General features: G+C 42.8%; 1 protein-coding gene across 1 annotated transcript in view; it reads left to right on the top strand.

Moving 5' to 3' along the window:
• The first annotated feature begins 1922 nt into the window (after window positions 1-1922).
• The window catches only part of LOC113959413 (myosin-1B-like), a 33144-nt gene continuing 23872 nt past the window's right edge, over window positions 1923-11194 (top strand). The window contains exons 1-16 of the mRNA XM_027668432.1: window positions 1923-2139; window positions 2237-2380; window positions 2472-2628; window positions 3168-3195; window positions 3278-3389; window positions 6185-6277; window positions 6374-6437; window positions 6527-6625; window positions 6721-6824; window positions 7009-7147; window positions 7547-7665; window positions 7767-7916; window positions 7997-8167; window positions 8509-8818; window positions 10177-10253; window positions 10797-10884. Coding sequence (XP_027524233.1) covers window positions 1936-2139; window positions 2237-2380; window positions 2472-2628; window positions 3168-3195; window positions 3278-3389; window positions 6185-6277; window positions 6374-6437; window positions 6527-6625; window positions 6721-6824; window positions 7009-7147; window positions 7547-7665; window positions 7767-7916; window positions 7997-8167; window positions 8509-8818; window positions 10177-10253; window positions 10797-10884 — 2059 coding nt within the window. The 5' untranslated portion in view covers window positions 1923-1935. The remainder of the gene's footprint in view (window positions 2140-2236; window positions 2381-2471; window positions 2629-3167; window positions 3196-3277; window positions 3390-6184; window positions 6278-6373; window positions 6438-6526; window positions 6626-6720; window positions 6825-7008; window positions 7148-7546; window positions 7666-7766; window positions 7917-7996; window positions 8168-8508; window positions 8819-10176; window positions 10254-10796; window positions 10885-11194) is intronic.

Here is an 11194-nt window from a genome sequence, read left to right as displayed (position 1 = left end):
AAAGTACAATTCAAGTGTTAGTTGCCTCTGAGGGAAGATCTAGAACATTATTTACTGATTTTGACTTATCATGCAAGCAACAAACCAGAACAAAGTTCAGACAGATCCATTTATGTCCAAAGAGTAACCTTTACAGGGAACTTAGTATGCCCATTTCCTTCTAGGTTTTCTGGGGAAGATTAGTAACTTAGTGACAGGGAGAGTTCAGCAGAGCACAGAAGGAACCCTCCATACAAGTGCGTTCTGTCCTAAAATCAGAAAGTGTTCACTGAAATTGGAGCTGAAAGGGATGGAGTATGCATTATTCTCCCAGAGAATGCCACCTTCTCTGTTCAGGAGAAAGATTAAATTTTTCACTATCTCCTGTCAAAGACATTCAGTAGTTTAACAGACTGTGCCCCTTGAGGAATTTTCTGATAATGTATTGGTATTTTCTGATGCTTTGCTTCACCTTTGCATGGACATTGTGAAATGACTTCTCTCTCTCTTTCATGTTGCTTTCCTTGAGCCCCTCAGAGGCAGGCTCAAATAGGCAAAGACTCTGGGCTCTGTATACGTAGAATAATACTTCCAAAGTAAGCTAAAGTTTCTGGATTTTGTGCTTTGAAATTCCTAGATGCTAAAAGCTCTTGTGAGAGGCAGTCCCTCAAAGTCATTGCAGGGTGTAGATCCATAGCAGATAGTTTTTGCTGAGAGAGATCAGCACTTCTACAACATGTCCAGAAGTAGCATTACAAATGCCTTCATATTCCTTTCATCATTTTCCTGCACATAAAAGCACTCCATGTTGTCAGTTTCAGTACTGTAATGTGATGCCAACATGTCAGAGTTGTTCAATTCTGTCCTTTTTCTTCTTTAGTCTCACAGTGCATCAGACAGCGCATGAAGTAGCAGGAGTTTGGAATTTTTGTATTACTTTTTTTCTAGCCTGTATATTAGACTGCTTATGCTTCTGTTTAAGCTAGTTCCTGCCCACATTATTTCTGTTTTTGCTATTTCTAGTTTTTTACTAGGTATTTAAAAAAAGGTAAAATAAAACTGACCATAAAGCAGTTTTTGAAATATTTCTACTAGACAAATCCATGATAATGTCTGACACATATTGGTACACATTAATTATTGTTTAGTGATTCATAACTAATATTAGTCTATATAATATGTTAAAGCTAAAAGGTACTTTGTAATTGAAATTCTTTGAAATGTCGTATCACATATTTACCTAGATATTGTGTTAATTACCTAATACTATGTTATTATTATTGCTAATTATAACTAATTATTATTGCAATATATGATATTCCTTTATTGGTTAATTTTGCAACAGATCTGAAAAAATGTTTTATATTTCGTATATATGATAAACAGGTTTGTCTTTCTAGATTGGGAATGACTGATCTTCACAATTTGTTCCTGCTTGGTATAGACAGAAACCAGTTGAATTTCCCCTGAGTGGTATTACAACATAGAAAACAGAAGGGTGTTAGGAATATCTCCACTTGGAAATCTCATGTGAGAGCCAATCTGCGCAACTTACAGATCTTACTTGCATCTAAATTTTTAGATGTCTAATGAAACAATCTCAGTGGCCCTGTGTGTGTGGCTTTGAGAAGGATGTGGCTGTGCAGCTTTCTGAGTAGCAGATGAAGATAGAACAGGCCAGCTTTTGAAGAATTCTAGCTTGATATTCTCTCTGCCCTCACTTGGGCACACAGGCATCCCATCTACGGGGGATGTCTCCAAAGATAATACACCTCTGTCTACAAAAGGAACTTTCTTTATTAGCACTTCTTCAGCAGATACTTAAAACTGAGGCAGAAGTTAAGTGCCTGATTAGCCCTCCTCTGTCTATTAGTCATTCAGAATGACTGGATAAATATAAATTACAAATGCACAGACACTGATGCTTTTCTGTATTCTTCCAGAGCAACTGCAGCCATGAGCTCGGATGCAGAGATGGCAATCTTTGGAGAAGCTGCTCCCTATTTACGGAAGTCGGAGAAGGAGAGAATTGAAGCCCAGAATCGCCCATTTGATGCTAAGACAGCCTGTTTTGTAGTGGATGATAAGCAAATGTACGTGAAAGCTACCATACAGAGCAGAGAAGGTGGCAAAGTCACAGTTAAAACATGTGACGACACGGTAAGTGATACCAACTGTAACTCATATGTGATCATTCAGTTGAGGCAGTTCCCTGTTTCAGATTTCTCCTCCTCTTGTTCCCTTCTATTTTTGTCAGACTGTGACTGTAAAGGATGATGAAGTCTTTCCCATGAACCCGCCCAAATTTGATAAAATCGAGGACATGGCCATGATGACCCACCTCCACGAACCCGCTGTGCTGTACAACCTCAAAGAGCGTTACGCAGCCTGGATGATCTACGTAAGTGGCAGCAGCAGCTTCCTTTGGGCAGCTGGAGGAACTGCTCTGCCAGGCCCAGGGGAAGCCAACGTGCTGTGTCCCTTCCTCACAGACCTACTCGGGTCTCTTCTGCGTCACTGTCAACCCCTACAAGTGGCTGCCCGTGTACAACCCGGAGGTGGTGACTGCCTACCGAGGCAAGAAGCGCCAGGAGGCCCCTCCACACATCTTCTCCATCTCTGACAACGCCTATCAGTTCATGCTGACTGGTGAGTCTTTTGGCAAGAGTGGAAAAACCTGGTATGCATTTGGTCAAGGAACACTTGATATTTTAGGCCTCTTAGAGTCTACTCAGTGGTCCCATAGTCCTCCAGCACAACTCAAGATCAGACTGCCTGTGACATCTTAATGACCTCTGAGCTGTCAGATAATGAAGGAAAAGCAGTAGCTGGCTGTATGGCTTTGTGCCGCCTCTCCTTGTAGGGAACATAAAGAAATGATAAAGAAGAAACACAGCAAACAATTTGATTTCAAGTAAATAAGCCAAGGTCTATATATAAAAAAAACAAAGATTAAGTGGGAAGCCTTATAAACAATCATTGCTTGAAGTTAAATGTTGAGCTGCTTCACCTTTTCTGAACAAAAAGAAATCCAGATGCACACTAATGCAGAATTTACCTTATCATGTAACAAAGTGATAAATACAGATACAATATAGTTCTTTCCCTTGAAGTGAGTTAGTTGTATCGGAGGAACAGAAGCCCTCCACATCTCATTTGAACAGCTCTTTCTGCTATTTTGATTTCAGATCATCACAACCAGTCAATCCTTATCACGTGAGTATATTTGGTATGAGTGACAAAGTTGACAGAAAAGTGAAAATATTTCCTGTAATAATTAATATTTTTACTTCAACAGCGGAGAATCTGGTGCAGGGAAGACTGTGAACACAAAGCGTGTCATCCAGTACTTTGCAACAATTGCAGTTACTGGTGAGAAGAAGAAAGATCCACAGCCCGGCAAAATGCAGGTATGACATCAGCTCCCCCTTCTAGCATTTGCCCACACTGTGCCCACAGAGCAAAAAGTACCAATGTGTATTTTGGGGCTGCAGGACTGTCAAAAGTCAGAAAGTGTGTGCAGCTTAGTCAGGATGCACAGCCTGAGCATACCTACGCTTGCTTAACCCTGCTACCCAGCCTCCATCCCTCTGAACTCTACTTATAAGACCATTTTGTCAACATAGGAAAGGCCGAAGCCTCAGTTTCTCTCCAGTCTCCATTTACACACAGGAGTCTTCACCAGGGAGAGAAAGACAATGTTAGACAACAACTTTCGCTGTGCTGTCCATCTATGTACCTACCCATCAGCATCTTCTGAGGTCACCCACATCCACAGCACCTGAGTGGCTGCAGGTGTAGAGAGAGCAGTCAGTTCCCACTGACACATAGTTGTGTTATTCCTGGGCCTTGGTTCATTCCTTTTGACAAGGGAAGTACAGGAACTCTGGACTCCAGAGTGATTGTGCTGAAGTTAAGAATCATTTCAATTGCATCAGGTGGTAGTTTCCACTGTCTTGTTTTCCTGCCTGTGGTCAATGGAACAGCCCTGAAGGGCAGTATAAGAAAAGGGACAGATTTGGGACAGCTGGGACTACTTGCCTGACTGTCAGAAAGTAACCTCAGAAAGAACCCTTGCAAGAAAGCAAGCACATGCCCTAATGTCCCTTTGCTGAGCAGCACAGCTGCTGCAATCTGAGCCCACTGGTACATTTGCAAGGCTTCATTCCCCTGCATCGAGCAAGCAACAAACACCCTTATGGTACAAGTGTATGACCCCACAGCCTGTGAGATGGTATGTGCATCAAAGAGGGTGACACTTGTCAGCACATTATTTGAGTACCCAAGGGCATAGCGGAACTTAAGGAGATTCCAAGGCTGAATGTTCTTTTCGCACTCAGAGACAGGTGTCTGTGACTGATGGGTTGTTATGGCCAAGGCAAGTTCATCACAAGCAGTCTTTCCATCAGCAGCATGTTAGAATCTCCTGGGCTCAGCTTTCATCAGCTGCTCACTATGCCAGGACTGATCTCAGAAAAGCTTTGAGACAGCTGAGAGATGTGCAGACCATGTCTGATATAAAGAATATCACCTAGCTCTCAGACTGACAGCAACCTGTTCTGCCCTATTCTGAGTTAATTCACAGAATACTCTATTTTTTTTTAGTATTCCAATCTCGGTGACAATAGTATGTGCCTCTTCATAAGAACATTAAATAAAACACTCAGTTTATCGTTCTTTGTAGCCCAGCATTCTATCGCAGATAGAGGCTGAAGTCAGATGCTAGGCAAGAGTATAGGAATAAGGGATGCATTTCCCCAGAATACTGCCTCAGTCTCCAGCACATCATCACACAGGACTCCAGAATGAACGTGTGTAAAGAATTTCCATTTCTTCCATGCTGTTATCCACTTAAAATTCTCCCATGGTAGTTCCCTGGTTAACAGCTGTGAACTAAAAAGAGGTTTGATGTTGGTGTAGTCAGCTGCACTGACACACATCTCTCCGAACCTCTCCGAACCTCCCCGAACCTCTCCGACTCTCTCAGACCCTCTCCCTCTCCCTTTCCCTGTCCCTCTCCTCTCCGTGAGAAAGTGCACTTAGAAAGCTGAAAGGGCATTACTCTATGGATTTAGGATTTTTTTATTGGAAAAAAAAATATACAGAGCTTCATATTCTACTGTGTTGCCTTAATTCTATAGGGTCCATCTCCACGGTTAACTAACAAAAACTAATTTAAACCTGCTGTGCCATCTGCAGACAATGCTGAGAACGGCACTCCCTCTCCACTGCAACTTGTTCAAGGCTGCACTGAGCAGTACACTCACAAAGATGCAGTAACTGCAGCAGTGCCGCTCCTCTTTCATCTGGATAAAAACTGATTTATCTTTTTTTTCTCATTCTTTTTTTCCATATGTTTCAGAAATTATCCCTGGCAACACTTTCATGCCGTGACTATGTAGGATCAATCATGACTTTGCTAGAGACACACTAGTGCCTGTAGCACTAGTGCCTGTAGCACTAGTGTGACTAAGCACACCAGTGACTCTGCTTCCTGGACTGTATCTCACAAAAAAGGAGAGACATAATGTCACAGAAGCTTTTTTTTTTTCAACCATATTTTTGCAGTTAGCAAAGAGAGATACAATAGAGTATCAAAACTTTACATGTTGAACATTCCTTCAGAGTCCCTGTTCTCTACTTATCTAAGTTTGGTGTTTGAGTGTCAGGCTTTGTCCATGTGTCACTGTTTTCAAAGCATTCTGAGAGATGTATTGCTGCATCCTGAAAGGCTGCTGTTGTTTGAATGCAATTGCAAAACTTCACATTCTCCTTGGTAGATGCTTCCTACCAAAGGATGTACCTCTTTCTGTGTGTCCTGGGCTCAAACAACCTTAAAAAAAAATTCCAGAATCTTCACATTTTCTTTAGCTGTCATGGCCTTTGCGAACAGAAACGTGGAAACACATCTCGTATAGATTTCAAACTCCCTGAGCTGCACTGCAGTGACTCTGTATGTGATATCCAACATCTGATATCAGGTACAAGAAGCAAATAAAACACAGATCTTTCTTTCAGCAGTCTTCACTTTGAAACCAATGGCAATATTCATGAGTGTTGGCTGATGAGCGCTTAAAAACTCTGCTAATTTTTAGGTTAAAATCACATGTGATGTGTAAAAATTATCTGTTTGTAATATCTCTTTTGCAATATCCGTTATTAACTAGTAGTAAAGTTGGTAAGAAGCACTTTGTCCCGTAACTAGGGAACTCTGGAGGATCAGATCATCCAGGCCAACCCACTGTTGGAGGCTTTTGGCAATGCCAAGACTGTGAGGAATGACAACTCCTCACGCTTTGTGAGTTCATTTCAGATTTGTTGGAATACAGATATTTAATACAAGTCTCATTCATTGATTGTCATAACCAATGGGTTGATCTGCACTGCTTCATAGGGAAAATTCATCCGGATTCACTTTGGAGCAACTGGCAAGCTGGCCTCTGCAGATATTGAAACCTGTGAGTTGGAGCAAGTCAGTGCAAGCAGAACTTGTGCACTTACAATCTCAAATTTATCAGGAGACTAATGGCACCACTCTTTTGGTTAGATCTCCTGGAGAAATCCAGAGTGACTTTTCAGCTGGCAAGTGAAAGGAGCTACCATATTTTTTACCAGATAATGTCCAACAAGAAGCCAGAGCTCATTGGTGAGTGCTAGCAGTGCTGGACTTGGCTCAGTGAGTGCTTTCTCTTTCTACTGTGACCTGTCCCAGTACCACTAAAGGTGCCCATATACCTGCAGATCTCCTTCTTATCTCCACCAACCCCTATGACTTCCCCTACGTGAGCCAAGGAGAAATCACAGTTGCCAGTATTGACGACAGTGAGGAGCTGCTGGCAACAGATGTGAGTTCAGCCGAGCACCCTCCACCAGTCCAGCAGCCAGGGAGGCCTGGCCAGCTGGGGCCCAGTGCCTACATCCCAGTGCTGCGGGACTGGGATGGTGCTGGATGCTCAGTGTGGGCAGGGAGAGAAACCCCACCTGTGCATCAGCCTTTGTGCTTTCCCAATTTGCCCATTGCCTCTGCAGAGCGCCGCAGACATCCTGGGCTTCAGCCCCGATGAGAAGGTGGGGATGTACAAGCTGACAGGGGCTGTCATGCACTATGGGAACATGAAATTCAAGCAGAAGCAGCGGGAGGAGCAGGCAGAGCCAGACAGCACAGAAGGTAGAGCTGACTGCAGAGTTTGCTTGTGACCTGCTCCAGGAGAGAGCTAGTAACACAGTCCCATAAAGTGCCCAACACTTTGAAAGATATTTTCCCCTCCAGAAACTAGTTTTTTTAGGTTTATTGCAAGTTCCACAAAGTCAATGATTTAATTTATGCTCTACAAGGAAACAGAGAGACATAAAGCTTAAGCATTGCTGCAGGCTTCCAGGCATGGAACAGGAGTGAGCTGCCTTTGGAGCAGGGAGAATATTCTCCATTGGACTGGAGAGGAGCTTCTCTTGACAATAGGAGCATTTGAGTAGTGCCAAAAGTAGACTTCTTGTGACAGAAACATCCCAGCAGACCACGGCATCTTTCTTTGTCTCTTTTGAATGCATTTGCTATCTCTAATCCTAGTGGCTGACAAAGCTGCCTACCTGATGGGTCTGAATTCTGCTGATTTGCTCAAGGCTTTATGCTATCCGAGGGTGAAAGTCGGGAATGAATATGTAACTAAAGGGCAAAATGTCCAACAGGTACATAAACACCTTGATCAGTTTCTCAATTTCTTCACACAGTTCTTTCAACTTCAAAGCTAACTCAACATTTGTAACTGACATGGCTGCACTTCTTACAGGTGTACAACTCAGTGGGTGCATTGGCTAAATCAGTCTATGAGAAGATGTTCCTGTGGATGGTTGTTCGCATCAACCAACAGCTGGATACGAAGCAGCCCAGGCAGTACTTCATTGGTGTGCTGGACATTGCTGGCTTTGAAATTTTTGATGTGAGTTACCCTAGGTACAACTTGCCTATTGAGGACAAGCTTGAAACTAACTGGCTTGTCTTTATATTTTGAATTTGCAGTTCAACAGCCTGGAGCAGCTGTGCATCAACTTCACCAATGAGAAACTGCAACAGTTCTTCAACCACCACATGTTCGTGCTGGAGCAGGAGGAGTACAAGAAGGAGGGAATTGAGTGGGAGTTCATTGACTTTGGGATGGACCTGGCTGCCTGCATTGAGCTCATTGAGAAGGTAGAAGTAATCTTTTCATTGTAGGAGAACACACTTCTTTTATGATCATTTATTTTAGTCCAGTAATTCTTGATCAATTGACAAATTACTATTGAACTACCCTCTCACATCAGAAGAAGCAGCTTATAAAACCAAAGCTTTTGGAGTAATGGGCTGCCTCTGCACAAACAATGATTTCCTGAAGCACATTGATGGGTTGGAAGGGAGAGGGGCTACACAATGTTAATTTGGAGCCTTTAATGATTGCCTTTAACAGTAAGGTGAACCTCAACCCTTACTCCTTGCAATAATGGCTCCCCTCCCCGACCCTTATTTGCTTCATGTATTCATGTTTCTCCCAGCCCATGGGCATCTTCTCCATCCTGGAAGAAGAGTGCATGTTCCCCAAGGCAACTGACACCTCTTTCAAGAACAAGCTCTATGACCAGCACCTGGGCAAATCCGGCAACTTCCAGAAGCCCAAACCTGCCAAAGGCAAGGCTGAGGCCCACTTCTCCCTGGTGCACTATGCTGGCACAGTGGACTACAACATCTCTGGCTGGCTTGACAAGAACAAGGACCCTCTGAATGAAACTGTCGTGGGTCTGTATCAGAAATCATCCTTGAAGCTGCTGTCCTTCCTTTTTTCTAATTATGCTGGTGCAGAAACAGGTAAGTGATTTTTCAGTGATGACCAATAAGGCAAGAATCAACTAAAGTCTCCTCTCTTGATATACCGTAGGTTACCATCCCCTAATGTGACCTTGTTCTGGTGTCTATCCAAATATGCCAACACTAAGATACCAGCTGTGCTGCACAGAAGTAAAGTGTAGCAAGTCCGATGCCAAGTGACAGGAGGTGTATGTTTCCTGACTGCGTTGTGAATCACATCATGTTTACCCAGCCACTAGACAGGTGCCAAATACATGTGCAGAGTGCAAGCACTTTATAGTCTTTGGAGACAGAGTTTTGTTTCTTGAGGTGAGCTGGAAGAACTAAAAGGAGACCATGGAACTATTTCATATCCAGCTGAGCAGTCCTGGTTTTGCAAGGGAAAATGAAAGACAGGGAATATAATTTAGAAGTTCTCTATGGGCATAAGAAAGTAGTCCAATCTCTTGCCTTTCTTTTTTTTGTTTTAGAAGACTATCAAGTCAGACAGTCAGTAAGCATTACCAAAAATGGCCACCCAGATTTGTACAACAAAACCCCAATATTCTGGCAGCCTGGATGCTGAGCAAAAAGTCAGGCACAGGTACAGCAGGGTTTGAGATTCAAGACAACAGTGCATGGAGGCTTCCCTGGGGACAGCTTGGCTGACATATAGTGTGCCTGAGCGAGCCCCTAGGGGATACTGGGGACGAGTCAGCTCTGAACCTTGCAAGGTACCATCAGTATCAGGAAGACAAGAACACAGGTTGTACAGATAAAATTTTGGATAAGGTGTGAAATTCAGAGCAGAAAGATTCCATTAAGTCTCAATTTAATTGGCTTCAAGGGTGTAGCAAATATGAGATCCTTGGACTTGAATTCCTGAGACTATAATTTGCTTCCCATCTCGGGTCTGCCATAACTCAGAATAGAACTGTATTCTTCACTTGGAACATTGGATTAGCAGATTTTTCTAAAGAAGACTTCACTGCACTAATAAATGAATGTCCACTGCTGAGTTACATTCCTGTGGTCTTTCACCTAATCAAAAAAAAATTTAAAAATGGGGCTATGGGTAATAGTAAAAGCAATGTGACTAGTAGTACAGAGTACACTGTTAGAAAACTTATGTCAGGCTGCACTGTTCCATACCAGCAAAGCCATATACACTGTGGTGCAACATAAATCTTACATTGAAATCTAATACACCATACACTGATCAACAACTAGCTAGCAGCGGTTCACTAAACTCTCATGTAGCACTGTTTCAGTATTTAAAATTAGAGTATTTTATCAGCCTATGGCCAAAGACAGAAAGGTGAGGCCTACAAAACGTACTGCTTATTCTAACTGTTCACCTCCCATCTACTTCTTCCAAGGTGATAGTGCTGGTGGTGGCAAGAAAGGTGCTAAGAAGAAAGGAGGTTCTTTCCAGACAGTGTCTGCTGTGTTCAGAGTATGTGAATTTCCTTTTATATGAGCCATGATTCCACAAAATGATCTGAGGGCTAGAACATCTGTCCTTTAAAGAAAGCTGAGAGTTGGGGTTGCTCAACCTGGGGAAGAGAAGATTCCAGGGACACTTTATTCAACATATAATGGAGCTTATCAGAATGACAGAGAAAGACTTTTTTACCAGGGGCTGTAGTGACAGAACAAAAGGCAATGATTTTAAACTGGAAGAGGATAGGTTGAAATTGGATAGAAGGAAAATATTTTTTTTTACTATCAGGGTGGTAAGGCACTGGCACAGGGTGCCCAGAGAAGCTGTGGCTGCCCCTGGATCCCTGGAAATGTCCAAGGCCAGGTTGGATGGGGTTTGGAACAACCTTGGATAGTGGACAATGTCCCTGCCTACGACAGTGATGTTGGTCTTGATGGCCTTCAAAGACCCCTTCCAATCCAAACCATTCTGTGATTTTATAAATCCTTGACATTTGAATAAGAATGCAAAAGCTCTGTAGTTTGAAGCTGAAACCCTTGTTTTGTGCTATCACAGGAAAATCTAAACAAGTTGATGACTAACCTGAGAAGCACCCATCCTCATTTTGTGCGTTGCCTGATTCCTAATGAGACCAAGACACCTGGTAAGTCCATCATTATACTCTGAAATGTGGGACTGATGGGAAATAGCCTGCTTAGCTTCCAAACCAACTTCTGAACAGCTTCCTTTCCATGTGAAGTCCTTGTGGGGGTTGGCCTGCGGGACAGTAACCAATGGAAGTTTCTTGTGTTGTCTACTGTGACTGTAAAATTTTGGTCCACAACACTTACCCATCTTTACTAGTGTGTGTACAGAACTAAAGGTGATAAAGATGGCTTGATTACAACTGATAAAATTGTCTATTGTGGGTAACAGCGTTAGAAAATCCCTAACAAATGCCTAGTTTAAGGGAC

The sequence above is a fragment of the Corapipo altera genome, unplaced genomic scaffold (assembly GCF_003945725.1).
Source record: "Corapipo altera isolate COAL_440 unplaced genomic scaffold, ASM394572v1 109, whole genome shotgun sequence".
NCBI classification, from domain to species: Eukaryota; Metazoa; Chordata; class Aves; order Passeriformes; family Pipridae; genus Corapipo; species Corapipo altera.
This window is presented reverse-complemented; position numbering and strand designations above follow the sequence as displayed.